Source organism: Apium graveolens, chromosome 11 (assembly GCF_009905375.1).
Source record: "Apium graveolens cultivar Ventura chromosome 11, ASM990537v1, whole genome shotgun sequence".
In the NCBI taxonomy this organism is placed as follows: Eukaryota; Viridiplantae; Streptophyta; class Magnoliopsida; order Apiales; family Apiaceae; genus Apium; species Apium graveolens.
This window is the reverse complement of record NC_133657.1, coordinates 137,641,546-137,659,822: the sequence shown is the minus strand read 5'-3', so window position 1 is coordinate 137,659,822 and position 18,277 is coordinate 137,641,546. Positions and strand designations below refer to the sequence as shown.

The window sequence follows — 18,277 nt, the reverse complement described above, 5'->3', positions numbered from 1 at the left end:
ACTTGTACAGATTCTCCTGCACAATACTTATGGTACATCATACAAGATTAATAATCATTTACAAAAAAAAACAACCCTTGTAATGATCCAACTCCAAATGCCTGGAGCATAGTTTAGAATTTGAGGAGGTAGCCTTGCCTTTCTCTTTCTTAATTGACACACGACAGCAGACACAAGGAAAACCATTGCGGATGTACACGCTGTTTGAAAAAACATAATGATAGAAAGGAAACATAAAGATCTTAATCATCATGTTTTAATTCTATGAAATATTCGTTATGTTACCAATGGCTTTCCAGAATTACAAGTAGACAGAGTATCAATAGTAACAACCTAAATCAAAATCAAAGCTGTCTCAGAAAGTTGGTCCCAAATACAACAATTTGAGTCGAGGCTAGACTACTACGAGTTCAGTCGAACGAACAGGTGTATATCAGCCAATTATTTGATCATATATTACAGTCATTCCTTTTTGCAAGCATATACTACCGAACCAGTATCGTGTCAGACTGTCACATTGTGAAACAACAATGTTATCTAACAAGTGATTTCTCCTCTAATCAAGTATCAGCTGAAGTTGGGAAATCCAGGTCTTCTAAAAAGTCTACCATAGTTAAAAGATGTCATGTAGATAGAACGACATACTGGACACTTTCACTCTGTGATTAATTTTGCTTAAAATTATCCCATTTCAAGGCCAGACAAGATAAACGTATATGCCCATATATATGTATGCTACTACCCCCAAGTTCTTTAGCATCAATAATTTTTATGGTGAAGAACTAAAGCAGGAATTATCATATCAAGAAACATTCACATTCCTTAGAGCAATTATATTCTAAGTAATCATGCTATATTTGTTTTAAACATATAGGCTTGACTGCAATAATTATGCAAAAACAAAAACAATATCCGATATGCCAGAAGTAGATAAAGTTAAAACAAATCATGATTTATTAAGGCAAATTGCCAAAATGTGTTTCCCCCGAAGGTGTACATGCACTACATCCTGGCTATCTACCAAAACAGGTTAATAAGCTAAACGAATAATCCCTAAAACATAATAGCCCTAACTAATAGGCTATCTTTATTTATCCTATAGCCTGAAAGAGGCCTATGAGAGAATTACCTTGATTGGTTTACTGATAGTACTTCTTCAAGAGTTCAGTGTTCCACACCCGTGGAAGCAACTTCTCGTCCAAATTTTCCAGATGATACGTGCCTTCCCACAAGACGGTTTTTATCTTATACGGGCCTTCCCATTTTGCCCCGAAGGCTCCATGTCCTGGAACCCTCATGTTGGGCAATACCTTCCTTAGAACGAGGTCCCCAACCTGCAACGGTCGGGCTCTAACCTTCTTGTCAAAGTACTTACGGGTTCTTTGCTGGTTGGCAGCTAGCTTCAGCTGGGAGGTTGCCCGTACCTCTTCCACAAGATCCAAATATAGCCGATGATTAACCTCATTATCCATGGGGTTATAATTATCACGCCTGAATGACCCGGAGCCTATCTCCACTGGAACCATAGCCTCACATCCGTAAGCCAAAGTGAATGGGGATTCTCCAGTGGTCGTCCTGGGCGTAGTATTATAAGAACATAACACCATGGGCAGTTCTTCAGGCCAATACTCCTTCTTCTCCTCAAGCTTCTCCTTGAGGGTATGCTTGATTATCTTATTCACTGCTTCAGTTTGCCCATTGCTTTGAGGGTGGCAGACTGCAGAGAAACCCTTCTGGATCTTTAAGTCATCACAAAGCTTCGCATTTCCTTACTGTCGAATTGCTTCCCATTGTCCGAGATCAACTTATAAGGGACCTTGAATCTCCATACAATGGCCCGAAAAATGAATTCCTTCAACTTGGATGCAGTAATGGTAGCCAATGGCTCAGCTTCTGCCCACTTTGTAAAATAATCAACGGCTACTACAGCGTACTTTACCCCACCTTTTCCTTTAGGTAATTCCCCAATCAGGTCTATCCCCCAGACAGCAAAGGGCCAAGAGCTAGTTAGGGGCTTCAAAGGTACAGAAGGGTTACTATTAGATTAGCAAACCTTTGGCATCGATCACACGCGCGGGCGAACTCATGGGCATCTTTCTGTAGAGTTGGCCAGTAATACCCCTATCTCAATATCTTATGGGCAAGAGAAGTTCCTCCGGCATGGTTCTCGCAAATACCCCCATGTACCTCCCGTATAATGTAGTCACATTCATCTCCGGTTACACACCTTAAAAGAGGCCTGTTCAAACCCATTTTGTACAGATTTTCATTATAGATAACATACCTCGCTGCCTTGTACTTAATCCTCCTAGCCTCATCTTTGTCCACAGGGAGTGTTCCTTTTGTGATATAGTCCAAAATGGGAGTGACCCACGACTCTTCCCTTTGGACTTCTACCCCATGACCTCAGCCTGAAAAATACTAGGCTGTTTTTGGATTTCCAGGGGTATTACCCCCAACAGTGTAGCCTCCCTTTGAGATCCTAGTTTAGCCAAGGCATCTGCATCCGCATTTTGTGCGTGGGAAATTTGTTCCAGGTTAACTTCCTTAAATTTACCCATGAGCTCTTGTGCATGCCTCGTGTATAAGTCGGTACGGGGGCCTCTAGCCTGAAAGCCTCCTTTAATATGTTCAACCACTAGCATCGAATCACTAAACACATTTAGATTCTCAACTTTCATCTCGAGGGCCAGCTTCAATCCTGCTATTAGTGCCTTGTATTCAGCGTCGTTATTGGTTGCCTTGGAGCCAAAGTGAATAGAACTTTAAAGTTTATGCCCTTCAGGGCTAACCAGCACTATACCCGAGCCTGCTCCATTCCCATTCACAGCCCCATCAACATACAAAGTCCACCAGGCCGAGCAGTTTTCTTTAGGGATTTCCATAGGTGTTGATTCAGTGACGCATTTATCCCCACTTACTTCAAAAGAAGAGGGGAATTCCAGGAAGAAATTGGCCAAAGCTTACCCCTTAATAGCAGTCCCGGGCTCCACATCAAATTTCCCCAGATCGACAGCATATTTCATCATCCTTCCCGAAGCTTCAGGTTTGTGCATAACCTGCCTTAGGGGAAATAAAGTTCTGACTTTCATCCGATGTGCTTGAAAATATGGCCTCAACTTCCTTGAGAATAAAAATTAAGGCATAGGCCAATTTTTCCATATTCGTATACCGGGTCTCAGCGTCCAATAGTCTCTTGCTCACGTAATAGACAGGGTATTGCACCTGCTCATCTTCCCGGACCAATACTGCACTGATTGAATAGTCTGAGACGGCTAAGTACAGCAGTAGGGTTTCTCCCTCCAAGGGCTTAGACAACAATGGGGGATTCCCTAGCTGTTCCTTAATTTTGGTGAAGGCCTCTTCACATTCGGCTGTCCACTCGAAGATCTTTCCCTTTTTGATAGCTGAGAAGAACTCCTTGCATTATGACTTAGAGACAAATCGGTTTAAGGCCGCTATCCTCCCTGTAAGGCTCTGTACCTCTCGAACGTTCCGAGGGGATCTCATTTCTAATAGCGCTTTGATTTTAGTGGGGTTTGCCTCAATACCCCTGTGGTTCACTATGAATCCCAAGAATTTCCCCGACTCTACCCCGAATACATACTTTTGGGGGTTTAGCTTCATCCTGAATTGTCTTAATATGTCAAACATTTATGAAAGGTGTATTACATGATCCCTTGTCACCTTTGACTTTACCAATATATCGTCCACAGATACCTCCATTGTTTTCCCAATTTGATTCTTAAACATCATATTAACTAGCCTTTAATATGTAGCTGTTAGTGTATACTGAAAATATTTATTTGAAGTATGTACATTTATTTCTGGCCAGTTTATTTGAGAAACATTTGAATGTTTACATGTTGTCTAATATTATATATTGTGAACAATCTAGTATCAAATGGGATACAGAATATTAGATTGTTAAATACGGTTATATAATATAATAAGGTTCACAGCACAGGTGGTGTTGGACAATCCACTGGTATGGCTGTAGTATTTTTTAGATTAGTTTATATTGACTAATAAATAATGCTAGTATACTTTTTGTATATTGAACGAGATTAAATTTAGAATTGTTCCCGTAATACTGATTAAGAAGGAGAACTAAGATTCTATGTTATTATCAATGCTTAGGTTCTTAATCCGGAAATAGTAATTGACACGTGTATATTATTTACATGCTTTGATTTATATATGAAATACTTCTTTTGAATTATATCATTATATTTTGGGTGATGTAATTATATACATGGTGGATATTATTTATTGAAGGAATCCATGTCCTGATAATATTCGGGTTAATGATGTCCCCTTGAAAGCTCAAAAAGATTTAATTATGTGAAACCCTGCAGGTGGAATTTATTCTGGCATAATTAAATAAAGGTTGAGTGGATGATCAAGGATAAAAGATATTAATTAAATAAATTATCAGTAATTTATTTAATTAATGGATATATGATATTTTAAACATGGGGAATTTAATAAGCAAATAATATTGGAACCGAATTAATTAAATTACGGTATTAGGAAAGGTAGTGCAAATATTAATTCTTTAGTGGATTGAATTAATATTTAATTACATTGGGCTAGGCTCAAGATGTAATTAGAAGGCCCAGCCTAATTATCCATGGTCCCTATTGTAGCCTATATATATTCTTATTCTCTTCTTGCTTGGCAAGTGTGTGAAAACATATTGTAGCCACCAAGGAGCAAGAAGAGAGGATAACTTGAGAAGACGGAGGTCACACTTCGCTCAAGGGAATTTGGGAATACAATAGAAGAGCGTGGAATCAACCATTAACAAGGTAATCCTCTTTTTGTAATCTTTATCGTAAAACGTAGTAACACCCTAAGTCCGTGGTTCCCAACAATTGGTATCAAGAGCCTGGTAATGGGTTCTACGTTTTATGATATAATATCCATGTCGTAATTATATATGCGTGTATATAGTGTTTTGCTTGTATTGTTTTTTATGCAGGTTGTTAATCCACTATTATGGTCATGTATATTTTAATTATGTGTTTGGATCCCACATGGTTTAATCGTGGTTAATTTTTGTTTTGGTTTCCACGTGGTTTAATCGTGGTTGTAATTTACACGAGGGTTGATCGTGTTAGAATAGATTTTACAAAATTAGTTTTGTATTAGATCTATTTTTTTATAATTATTCCGGGTATTTTGTAATAGTTATGTGCGATCGGAAATCAATTCCGGTAGTTTTTTGTTCCGCTGTGCGATTACAAGGGGCTGTTGTTGATGTTTGGATCGAACAAAATCAAAACAAAACTCACAGAAAACCAACAGGCGCGCGCGCTGCGGCCGCTGCGGCAGCTGGGGCTGCTGGGGCTGCTGGGGGCGTCGGGGCGCGCTTGGGGCAGATTTTTTTTTAGAGCTGGATTTTTTTTCAAGGGCCATAATAGTGGAAAAATTTATTTTAATTTTTTCCATTAAATTTTAATTATTGCTTTAATTTATTGATTATGTGTGTCGTTAATTATGTGTGTAATTCTTTTAAAATTGCATGTTTAACTTAATTAGGACGACATGGACATAAATTTTATTTATTGTTTTAATTAAATGTTATATGTTGCTAAAATTATGTGTGTATTTTGAATGCATGATTAGACATAATTATAACAACATAGGGCCCCATTTAATTTTAAAATTCCTCAATTTTAATAAAAAATTCTAAGTGGGAGAGGGAATTAATATGAAATTAAATCCCATGGTCTCCATTATTGGTTGTAGGTAATTTAACATAAAGACGGATCTAAATTTTATATACGTCACCCATCGTGGCATGTAATTTATGGTGTCTAGAATGTTATAGAAATTACTAGAACAAACTTCTTAAATTAATTTTTAAAAGGAATAAAATACGGATTTTCTTTATTTCTGATTTGGGGCGATTTTGTCAAAAACGAGTTCATCGAACTTGTAAGGCTGTGGGTTTTAAGCGAGACCGATGTGACTCCTCCACTACCTGGAAATCAAACCATTGATGAATATTGAATTGAAGTATTCTATTCAAGGCAAAATTACGAATATTGGAAGGTATACACGCCACCCATCGTGGCGTACCAAGTTCCATAGATTTCAAATAATTTAAGATTTGATGATATTATACACTTAGCTATGAAAAATAATATAGTCCACCCCAACGTGGCATATTGTTTAGTAATAGGACTGAAGTAACATTTAAACAAAATTAGGTGGTATACATGTCACACATTGTGGCGTACCAAAAGCTTATGGTGTTTAGATGTTAGTGCATTAAATTTTAATAATTGTTAGAGGAATCAATAGATCTTAATAATTAATGCACCCTTATCTATGTGATGTTTTTATGCATGATTCTCAGGATAAAATGGGTTTTAATTCACTATTCACCATACTTAAGGATAACAAACTTACCGGACCTTACTATATTGAATGGAAACGAAATTTGGACAATATGTTGACTGTTGAGGAGTACAAGTTTTGCACTTATGAACCTAAGCCTGAACAGCCCGCTGTTGATGCTCCTGAAGATGAGAAAGAGTATTATAAACGGTGGATTAAGGCTGATGAGATGTCGCGATGTTACATTCTGGCAGCAATGTCGGGTGTTTTGCAGCATCAGCATCAGTCTATGGCCACTGCTTCGGATATGCTCTTTAATCTCAAGGAACTTTTTGGAGATCAGAATAGGGCTGCTAGGCAAGTAGCCATGAAGGCTTTAATGAACACTCAGATGGCTGAAGGCACACCTGTAAGGGATCATGTTCTCAAGATGATGTCGCATCTGAATGAGATAGAGATCCTTGGTGCTGAACTTGATGGGGAAACCCAGATTGACATTATCCTTATGAGCTTGTCCAAGAGTTTTGAGAAGTTCCGCTTGAATTACAACATGAACAAGAGGCAGTATAGTCTCGCGGAACTGCTGACAGAACTTCAGGCAGCTGAAGAATTATTTCGGCAGAGTGTTCAAGTGAATGTGGCTGAGAAAGGTTCTTCCTCTAAGCCAAAAGGTATTAAGAAGAAGAAAAAGGCTCAGACACAGAAAGCTGTGAAGGCAGTGGGAGTTCAGGGTGGTGTGAAAAAGCCTAAGGGAAAGTGCTTCAGATACAAACAGTCAGGTCACTGGAAACAGGATTGTCCTCTTCCTAAGAAGATAAATAATACTGGTATGTCTCTTTCTCTAGTTACAGAAACATTTATAGCGGCTATATCTACGAGAACTTGGTGTGTAGATACAGGAGACACTGATCATGTTTGTAATTCTATGCAGGGGTTCCAACTATCCAGAATGCTTAGAGATGGTGAGATATACGTGTTCATGGGAGATGCTACGAAAGTAGCAGTAGTTGCAGTAGGAGTTATTCATTTATCTTTTGGTTCTGATAGGATTTTGGTTTTGAACAATTGTATTTATGTACCTTCTTTTAGAAGGAATTTAATTTCGGTTTCTAAACTTGCTTTGGATGGTTATAATGTTTGTTTGGATCGTAATGTTTCTATTATGATGAATAAACGAATTATATGTTCTGGTACATTGCAAGACAATTTGTATATAATTAATCCTAGTCAACCTGCACTGCAACTGCAATTTAGGGAATTAAACAACACATCTTCTAACTCTACTAAAAGAAAGGAACCTTCTAGTTTGAACCAAACATATCTTTGGCACTTGAGATTAGGTCATATTAACTTGAGGAGGATTCAAAGACTGGTAGTAAACGGGCCTTTAAGCTCATTGGCAGTGGAGCCATTTCCAGTTTGTGAATCCTGCTTGGAAGGTAAAATGACTAATAGGCCTTTCAAGGTAAAAGGGAATAGAGCCAAACAACTGTTAGATATGGTTCACTCTGATTTATGTGGACCCATGAATATCCAAGCAAGAGGTGGTTATGAATATTTCGTCACTTTCATTGATGATTATTCTAGATATGGGTACGTTTATTTGTTGCACCGTAAGTCTGAGTGCTTTGATAAGTTCAAAGAGTACAAAGCTAAAACGGAGAAGCGACTTAATAAAAGTATCAAGTCACTACGATCAGATCGTGGTGGCGAATACTTTCTTGGAGAATTTAGGGAATATTTATCAGAAAATGGGATAGAATTCCAGTTAACTACACCAGGCACACCCCAGCAGAACGGTGTAGCAGAGAGAAGGAACTGGACTCTTTTAGAGAGTGTTAGATCGATGATGAGTTATTCGGATTTACCCAAGTCATTTTGGGGACATGCCTTAGAGACAGCAGCTTATCTTCTGAACTTAGTACCTTCTAAGTCGGTTCCTAAAACCCCCTTAGAATTGTGGACCGGGGATAAACCGAGTCTAAGACATATTCGAATATGGGGTTGTCCAGCACATGTGCTGAACAAGAACGCGACTAAGTTAAAATCTCGTACAGAAGTAAGGTTGTTTGTAGGCTACCCCGTGGGAACGAAAGGATATTTATTTTATAGTGCGAAGAATCGGGATGTCATTGTTAGCACCAATGCAAGATTCTTGGAGGAGGACTATATAATGAATCACAAACCCATGAGTAGTGTCGTTTTAGAGGAACTAGTGGGAGGGACAAATAATACCCATGAAGCTGTAGTACAAGTAGAACAACCACAACGTAATGTACAACCTGTCACTAATACCACACCAGTGCCTCGTCGTAGTGGGAGGGTTGTTCAACAGCCTGATAGATTCATGTTTTTGGGAGAGTCTTCAGACTTGGTCCCTGGTGAACATGATGATGATCCCCGTACATACGAAGAGGCAGTACAAGACAAAGATGCAGATCTTTGGCAAAAGGCGATGGAATCTGAGATAGAATCAATGTATTCTAATCAGGTCTGGGAGCTCGTGGAACCACCCAAAGGTATAAAACCTATTGGATGTAAGTGGATCTACAAGAAAAAGAGGGGATTAGATAAAAAGGTGAAAGCCTGGAAAGCAAGACTTGTTGCGAAAGGGTATACTCAGAAAGAAGGTATCGATTATGAGGAAACCTTTTCACCGGTAGTCATGCTTAAGTCAATCCGTATTCTTTTATCTATAGCAGCTCATCTCGATTATGAGATTTGGCAAATGGATGTCAAGACAGCTTTTCTTAATGGAAGTCTTGAAGAAACCATCTATATGCAGCAACTAAAAGGATTCATTAAGGAAGGCCAAGAGCATCTGGTATGTAAGCTTAAGAGGTCTATTTATGGACTTAAACAAGCTTTTAGAGACTGGAATATTCGTTTTGATCAGGCAGTCCAGTCATATGGATTTGATCAAAGTCCAAGCGAATCGTGCGTGTATAAGAGAAGTGAAGGTAATGCAGTGGTTTTTCTAGTACTATATGTAGATGATATTTTACTCATTGGAAACAATGTTGAGATGTTGTCATCAGTAAAGGCATGGTTGTTCAAACAATTTGACATGAAGGACTTAGGTGAAGCGGCATACATCCTTGGGATCAAAGTTATAAGGGATCGCAAGAAAAGGATGTTGGCTTTATCTCAAGAGCCCTACATTGATGAAGTATTAGCTCGTTTTAACATGCAGAACTCCAAGCAAGGTTTTTTACCTTTTAAGCATGGAGTTGTTCTATCTAAGAAGCAGTGTCCTTCGACACCTAAGGATATAGAGAGCATGAAAGCAGTTCCTTATACTTCAGCATGTGGAAGCTTAATGTATGATATGTTATGTACGAGGCCTGACATCTGCTTTGCTGTAGGCATGGTTAGTAGATATCAGTCGAACCCAGGTCAGGAACATTGGAGTGCAGTAAAAACTATACTCAAGTACCTGAGAAGGACTAAGGAGTATATGTTAATTTACAAGGCCTCAGATCTATTTCCTTTGGGATATACTGATTCAGATTTCCAATCAGATAGGGATAAGAGGAAATCAACCTCGGGATATGTTTTTACTTTGGGAGGTGGAGCCGTTATGTGGAGGAGTGTAAAACAGAAATGCATTGCAAACTCCACCATGGAGGCCGAGTACGTGGCGGCCTCTGAGGCTGCCAAGGAGGCTGTATGGTTCAGGAACTTCCTTTTGGACTTAGATGTGGTACCTAATTTGCCTAGGAGCTTGACGGTGTATTGTGATAACACTGGTGCTGTGGCAAATTCAAAGGAACCGCGAGACCACAAAGCAGCTAAACATATTGAACGTAAGTATCATCTCATACGAGGAATCGTAAAGCGAGGGGATGTAGTTGTGGCTCACATATCATCAGAAGACAACCGAGCAGATCCTTTCACAAAGAGCTTGCCAACCAAGGTTTTTGACAAGCATGTGGAAGCGATAGGAGTCAGATGGATGGACACATAGATATTTATGTAATAGTGGATTAAATAAACACTGATGTACACATAGAATATTTTGAGTATAAGTGGGAGATTGTTAGTGTATACTGAAAATATTTATTTCAAGTATGTACATTTATTTCCGGCCAGTTTATTTGAGAAACATTTGAATGTTTACATGTTGTCTAATATTATATATTGTGAACAATCTAGTATCAAATGGGATACAGAATATTAGATTGTTAAATACGGTTATATAATATAATAAGGTTCACAGTACAGGTGGTGTTGGACAATCCACTGGTATGGTTGTAGTATTATTTAGATTAGTTTATATTGACTAATAAATAATGCTAGTATACTTTGTGTATATTGAACAGGATCAAATTTAGAATTGTTCCCTTAATACTGATTAAGAAGGAGAACTAAGATTCTATGTTATTATTAATGCTTAGGTTCTTAATCCGGAAATAGTAATTGACACGTGTATATTATTTACATGCTTTGATTTATATATGAAATAATTCTTTTGAATTATATGATTATATTTTGGGTGATGGAATTATATACATGGTGGATATTATTTATTGAAGGAATTCATGTCCTGATAATATTCGGGTTAATGATGTCCCCTTGAAAGCTCAAAAAGATTTAATTATGTGAAACCTTGCAGGTGGAATTTATTCTGGCATAATTAAATAAAGGTTGAGTGGATGATCAAGGATAAAAGATATTAATTAAATAAATTATCAGTAATTTATTTAATTAATGGACATATGATATTTTAAACATGGGGAATTTAATAAGCAAATAATATTGGAACCGAATTAATTAAATTACGGTATTAGGAAAGGTAGTGCAAATATTAATTCTTTAGTGGATTGAATTAATATTTAATTACATTGGGCTAGGCTCAAGATGTAATTAGAAGGCCCAACCTAATTATCCATGGTCCCTATTGTAGCCTATATATATTCTTATTCTCTTCTTGCTTGGCAAGTGTGTGAAAACATATTGTAGCCACCAAGGAGCAAGAAGAGAGGATAACTTGAGAAGACGGAGGCCACACTTCGCTCAAGGGAATTTGGGAATACAATAGAAGAGCGTGGAATCAACCATTAACAAGGTAATCCTCTTTTCGTAATCTTTATCGTAAAACGTAGTAACACCCTAAGTCCGTGGTTCCCAACAGTAGCCCCAATATTAACCAGGCCGAAGGGCATTCCAATATAACAATATAGCCCTATGTTAGTAATGAAGGATGTATGTTCTTGGTCGGGCTCATACATAGGGATTTGATTATACCCCGAGTACGCATCCATGAAGCTCAGAAGGGCGTGACCTGCCATTGAATCCACTAGCTGATCAATACGAGGCAGTGGGAAGCTATCTTTTGGGCAGGCCTTATTCAAATCAGTGAATTCCACACATGTACGCCATTTTCCATTAGGCTTCTTAACCAAGACAGGATTCGCCAGCCACATGGGGTAGAATGATTCCCTTACTAGGTCGGCTTTCAATAGTCTGCCGACTTCTTCTTTCAAAGCTGAAGCACTTTCTCCACTCATAGCCCTTCTTTTATGCCTTACAGCCCTCTTATCAGGGTCAATATTCAGATGGTGACACATGACTTTGGGATCCACCCCTATCATGTCAGAATGACTCCATACAAAGACATCCAAGTTCTTCTTCAAGAATGAAGTCAGGGCTATTTGTAATTCGGCACTTAGTTGTTTACCAATTTTGAGTTCCTTTGTCGGATCAAAATCATCTACCATAACCGAGACGGTGTCTCCAGCTACACCTGCCTTTTCACTCGATTCCGGCATTCGAGAATCAAGGTCTATTTCCACCCCAGGTTGAGCCTATTTAATTTCCTCTTTCTCGGGTAAAACATCATTGGTGTCAAAGCTTTCAAAATCACTGTCATTGACCTCTTTAACTACCCCCTCCACCAGGGGTTCTATGACTTCTGCGATTTTCCCAGTTTTCGGGGCCTCCAATAAGAGTACTTCTTTACGGGTACCTACCCCCTGAAAAGAGGCAACATCCGTGTATGGCTCCTCACCAGGGTGTTGCACAATCATGATTGCATTGCAAGATTCTCTTTTTGACTTTACTTTCCACTCTTGAGGGGTATTTCCATTTTTCTCATTAGCCGGCTCCAAGTATCGGTAGCACTCTTCACTTGAACCTCCATCAAACAGATGCCTACTCGCTCGCATAGCCATATGCAGAGCTCTGTTGTAACATTCCCTAGAGTCCGTATGGCAGCCCTTTACCCATCCAATTCCATTAGGGGTAGGGAATTTTATAGAGAAGTGATGAATAGACGTAATAATTCTCATTTCCCTTAGCAGGGGTCTGCCAATAATCCCATTGTAGGAGATATCTTCATTTACCACCACGAACTCGGTGATTCGCGTGGCTGTCTGAGGCTCTTCCCCCAAGGTAACAGGTAATTTAATTCGCCCCACCACCAAGACAGGGGGGCTGGTAAATCCATACACATCATTATAGCAGGGTAATAATTCGCTGTCTACTAGCCCCATTTTCTGGTAAGTGCTATAGGCTAAGATATTGACGGAACTCCCATTATCCACCAGCATTTTGTAGACATTAGTTCCTCCAATTAAAGCATTCACGACTAAGGCATCATTGTGAGGGTTATGCACATATCGGGCGTCTGCCTCTCTAAAGGTTACGTCGACTGATTCCCCTTTGAAGTACTTGGGAGGCCTCTCTGACAGGTTGCAGACATTAGTGAGGATTGCCCCCTTGCCTCACGAGCATAATTTTTCATGGCATTTCGGCTTGAGCCTCTAATGTAAGGACCTCCGATGATGGTATGGATGCTTTTGGCCCTTACGGGTCTCTCGGGATTTCCTTTTCCCCCTTCTTTTCCCGCATTATCATCCTTATACCTTTTGGCTTCTTTAGCCACAAATTATGTCAGAAATCCTTTTCTGATCAGATCCTCTATGTGGTCTTTCAAGTGACGACATTCGCCCGTCTCATGTCCATTAGCATCATGGAAAGCACAATATTGAGCCATATCCTTTCTTCCGGGTGGTCCATTTCGGGCTGGTTTACGGAAAATGCCACTTTTGTCCCCAACTTTAAGGATATGCCCTATTGGGGCAGTTAAGGGGGTATACTCCGTATACCTAGCAGCCTCTCTTTTGGCGGGATATTTATAACTCGCGCTCCTTTGAGAGCCAGCGGTATTCACCGTAATTGGGGATTTCTTATCATCTTTTTCTGACCTCTCCGCCTGGTTTCCACTATATGGGGTCGTCCCGTATGAAGTCCTACGAGCATACCCCCTTCCTTTGGGGCTGTAAGACTTGTTCCTCTTATTTTTACCCCAATTTCCCGAGCCTCCCGGGTTATTGTCCTTTTTGAGTTTAGCCAGAGATTCTTCCACCACCTTATGGGGCTCTGCCTTGGCATAGAAGGCTGCTAGAGTTCTTAACTCTCGTCACTGAAGTTCTTTCCAGAAATCAGTTCCTGGCTTAATCCCGGCTATTAGAAAATTCTTATAAGTCTCTTCCGAGGCTTTCCTTACTTTGGATACTTCGTCGTTAAAACACTTCAGGTACTCATTCAAAGTCTCATTATCCTTTTGCTTGATATTTGCCAGCGTATTGGCAGGTGGAGCGTATGCCACCGATGCCCGGAATTGGGATAGGAACATTTCGCTCATTTGCCTCCAGGACCTAATTGAATTAGCTAGAAGCCTCTTAAACCACTGGTGAGCGTTATCCCTTCGTGTAGCAACCAGTAGACGACACTTAGTCAAGTCATTAATTTGGTATACCTCTATTTTCGTTTTAAAGCGGCTCAAATATTCCACGGGGTCTGTGATTCCACTGAACTTTAAGTCCCCTAGCCCCTATAAGAACGTGGAAGAGGAGAGTCTCTCACTTTTCTGGTAAAGGGGGACATGACGGTCAAATCAGATCGTGCATGCTTTTCGGCCTTTAGCCTCCTTAGGGCTACCTTCAAATCTTTCACTTTATATTGCCTGTCTTCTCCGTCCGAGAAGAGACTTCCCTCAGCATCTGAGTTTTCGGTGAAATCCCCACTGGAGGGTATCACAGAATTATGATGAGAGCTAGCACTGCGTTCCTCCTCTTCCACAACCGGGGTCTTTACTGAACAGGATCTTCGGTCCTGGGTATGAGACCGAGAACCTGATTTCTCCCTTTGAGAAGCCCGAGAGACTGTTTTTTCTCTTTGAGACCCATTCGAGGTTGATTTCTCTGTTTACTTTCGCCATTCAGCTCTATCTCGCATCTCCATCAGCTTATGATGCAGGTCCTTGTTACTCAACTTCTCCCACATCCTATCAAACACGCTGATGCTACGCGCGGGGGAGCCCTCGGACTCGCGATAGTCCTCCTCATCGGTATCCCAATCGGGATTTTCTTGACCAGTTTCAACGTCAGAAAACGTTGGTTTCTTCTAATCGTCTTCCAGATCCTCTTCTTCATCATCAAAGTTAAGGCGAACCGGCGAGATTTGAGCCTTTTTAGCCTTTTGGCCACTACCATCATATTTTCGCCTCCACCTTTTCATTCTTAGAGACTTCTTCTCCAAGGAAACAATCTTTTGACTCATCTGTTCAATCTTCCTGAGGAGCTCCGAATGCGTAACTCTTCCATTTCCTTCTTCACGGTCATTATGACTCTCGCTTGGTGTTCGTTCATTACCAAAACTTCCCGACATCTCTCCTCTCTAGAGATTAATTCAAGTACGATAAACCCCCCTTTTTCTAGCGCCAGAAATGTTGTGAGAGGAAAATGGTGCAATATTTTTTGGAGGAAATCGCTGAAATAATGGGAAGTATGCCTAGATTTAGGCCTGATTGAGGGCCTATTTGTGATAGCTGTATACGCCCGACTCGCCGGAATCCGTGGCGAGCAAGGCTGTGTTTGGACTGGATTTGCAAGGTTTTCGAGATATGATGACTGAATACTTCCTACTCAGTCGTAAGTATGCTTGGATGATCTCACAGAATGCTTCTACTCGATGATTAGTAGAGAAAACGTGTGTGTATGTAACCCCGCAAATGGCCTACATATCCTATATTTATAAGAATCAAGTCCGCATGTAGTTCTAGTTGTTATAGGACTCCTCATCAGATTTGCCAACCACGTTTTTGCCCAAGCCTAGGGCTGTTCTTGATCCTTATCCAGCTAGGTTTGGGCTAGGATAAGAGAGTCCTACTTCTAATACACCATTAACCTTTATTTATCCATGTAATTATTATATTTATCAACCATATATATGTATATTCCATACATGCATCAAATAAATCCGTTTGTAAGCAGTTGTAAATCACTAGGAGTCGTTTCCTTCCTGCTGTCCCATTTTTAGAGTTCGTTTTTTACTACAACACTGTCACTACAGGCCTCTTACCATCATCTGCATAGCCCAGCTAACTGGCATACCCTGAAGACCCTGGTGTCTTGGCATACCCCAGAGACTCTAGGGTATTAGGGATCCTCTAAATGTGCTTCTAGCCTTCCTTTGCTAACACCCCTTCAGGAAGGCAATCCCCATCTTGCGTATACCCCCGCAACAGTAATACATTCGGGTCCAACATCCCCCGTTCTGCCATCCACAAAGCCCAAATCTGCCTATAGGCCATAAATCTGGCCCACGGCTGATTTTAGGCACAACAGTTTCATAATTTTTTTTTGAATAAAAATTTTATGCTTAAAATATTATTCAAAAAAAAATTAAAAAAAATATTATGAAACTATACTTTATAGAAGTCTCGAAATGTGTTCTGAATAGTAACGTAGACATCTCAGTGGAACAGAGGGAATATCATTTTTAATTTACCCTACTTAAATAGTTAAACTACACAAAATAACTCGTTTGGTGCCATGTTCATTTTTTTTAGCAGGATGTTCAAAAAATAATAAACCGAACAAAACAAATGATAGTACCTCCCGTTATATAACGTTATATTATTAAAAGAAATGATAGTATGTACCTCCGATTATATAACGTTATATTATTAATACAAAGATAAAGAAGTAGGGAGAATGATGGTGTTTGATAATAATAATACTATTTTTAATACAGTGGTAGATGATGATGGCAAAAATTGTGTTGAATGAAAATAAAAATTTAGAAAATATTAAAAGGATCCTAATAGATCCGGATATGAATAGGCTATAAATACAAAGATAAGGAAGTAGGAATAATGACGGTGTTTGATAGTAATAATGTTATTTTTGATGCAGTAGTAGGTGATGATGGCAGAAATTGTGTTGAATGTAAATAAAAATTTAAAAAAAAATTAAAAGGATTTTAATAGATTCGGATATGGATCGATCAATAGAAAAAATTCGGTCTCAATCCGAGCCCGATGCTTTGACGTACCTAGTTTGGATAATAATCTCTTGGGCATTTGCTTTCCCATATTGGAATTCTTTTGATTCTACATACCTATATGACTATTGAGCATACTTGTACAGATTCTCCTGCACAATACTTATGGTACATCATACAAGATTAATAATCATTTACAAAAAAAAACAACCCTTGTAATGATCCAACTCCAAATGCCTGGAGCATAGTTTAGAATTTGAGGAGGTAGCCTTGCCTTTCTCTTTCTTAATTGACACAAGACAGCAGACACAAGGAAAACCATTGCGGATGTACACGCTGTTTGAAAAAACATAATGATAGAAAGGAAACATAAAGATCTTAATCATCATGTTTTAATTCTATGAAATATTCGTTATGTTACCAATGGCTTTCCAGAATTACAAGTAGACAGAGTATCAATAGTAACAACCTAAATCAAAATCAAAGCTGTCTCAGAAAGTTGGTCCCAAATACAACAATTTGAGTCGAGGCTAGACTACTACGAGTTCAGTCGAACGAACAGGTGTATATCAGCCAATTATTTGATCATATATTACAGTCATTCCTTTTTGCAAGCATATACTACCGAACCAGTATCGTGTCAGACTGTCACATTGTGAAACAACAATGTTATCTAACAAGTGATTTCTCCTCTAATCAAGTATCAGCTGAAGTTGGGAAATCCAGGTCTTCTAAAAAGTCTACCATAGTTAAAAGATGTCATGTAGATAGAACGACATACTGGACACTTTCACTCTGTGATTAATTTTGCTTAAAATTATCCCATTTCAAGGCCAGACAAGATAAACGTATATGCCCATATATATGTATGCTACTACCCCCCAAGTTCTTTAGCATCAATAATTTTTATGGTGAAGAACTAAAGCAGGAATTATCATATCAAGAAACATTCACATTCCTTAGAGCAATTATATTCTAAGTAATCATGCTATATTTGTTTTAAACATATAGGCTTGACTGCAATAATTATGCAAAAACAAAAACAATAGTCGATATGCCAGAAGTAGATAAAGTTAAAACAAATCATGATTTATTAAGGCAAATTGCCAAAACGTGTTTCCCCCGAAGGTGTACATGCACTACATCCTGGCTATCTACCAAAACAGGTTAATAAGCTAAACGAATAATCCCTAAAACATAATAGCCCTAACTAATAGGCTATCTTTATTTATCCTATAGCCTGAAAGAGGCCTATGAGAGAATTACCTTGATTGGTTTACTGATAGTACTTCTTCAAGAGTTCAGTGTTCCACACCCGTGGAAGCAACTTCTCGTCCAAATTTTCCAGATGATACGTGCCTTCCCACAAGACGGTTTTTATCTTATACGGGCCTTCCCATTTTGCCCCGAAGGCTCCATGTCCTGGAACCCTCATGTTGGGCAATACCTTCCTTAGAACGAGGTCCTCAACCTGCAACGGTCGGGCTCTAACCTTCTTGTCAAAGTACTTACGGGTTCTTTGCTGGTTGGCAGCTAGCTTCAGCTGGGAGGTTGCCCGTACCTCTTCCACAAGATCCAAATATAGCCGATGATTAACCTCATTATCCATGGGGTTATAATTATCACGCCTGAATGACCC

At 39.2% G+C, this 18,277-nt stretch overlaps 1 protein-coding gene across 1 annotated transcript; it reads right to left on the bottom strand.

Moving 5' to 3' along the window:
* Positions 1-13,237: 13,237 nt before the first annotated feature.
* Positions 13,238-14,637, bottom strand: LOC141695923 (uncharacterized). The gene is made up of 4 exons (XM_074500126.1): positions 14,564-14,637; positions 14,293-14,377; positions 13,859-14,185; positions 13,238-13,735 (listed from the first exon to the last, which is right to left on the bottom strand). The coding sequence occupies exons 1-4, from the start codon at positions 14,635-14,637 to the stop codon at positions 13,238-13,240; spliced, it is 984 nt and encodes a 327-aa protein (XP_074356227.1).
* Between the last annotated feature and the right edge of the window lie 3,640 nt (positions 14,638-18,277).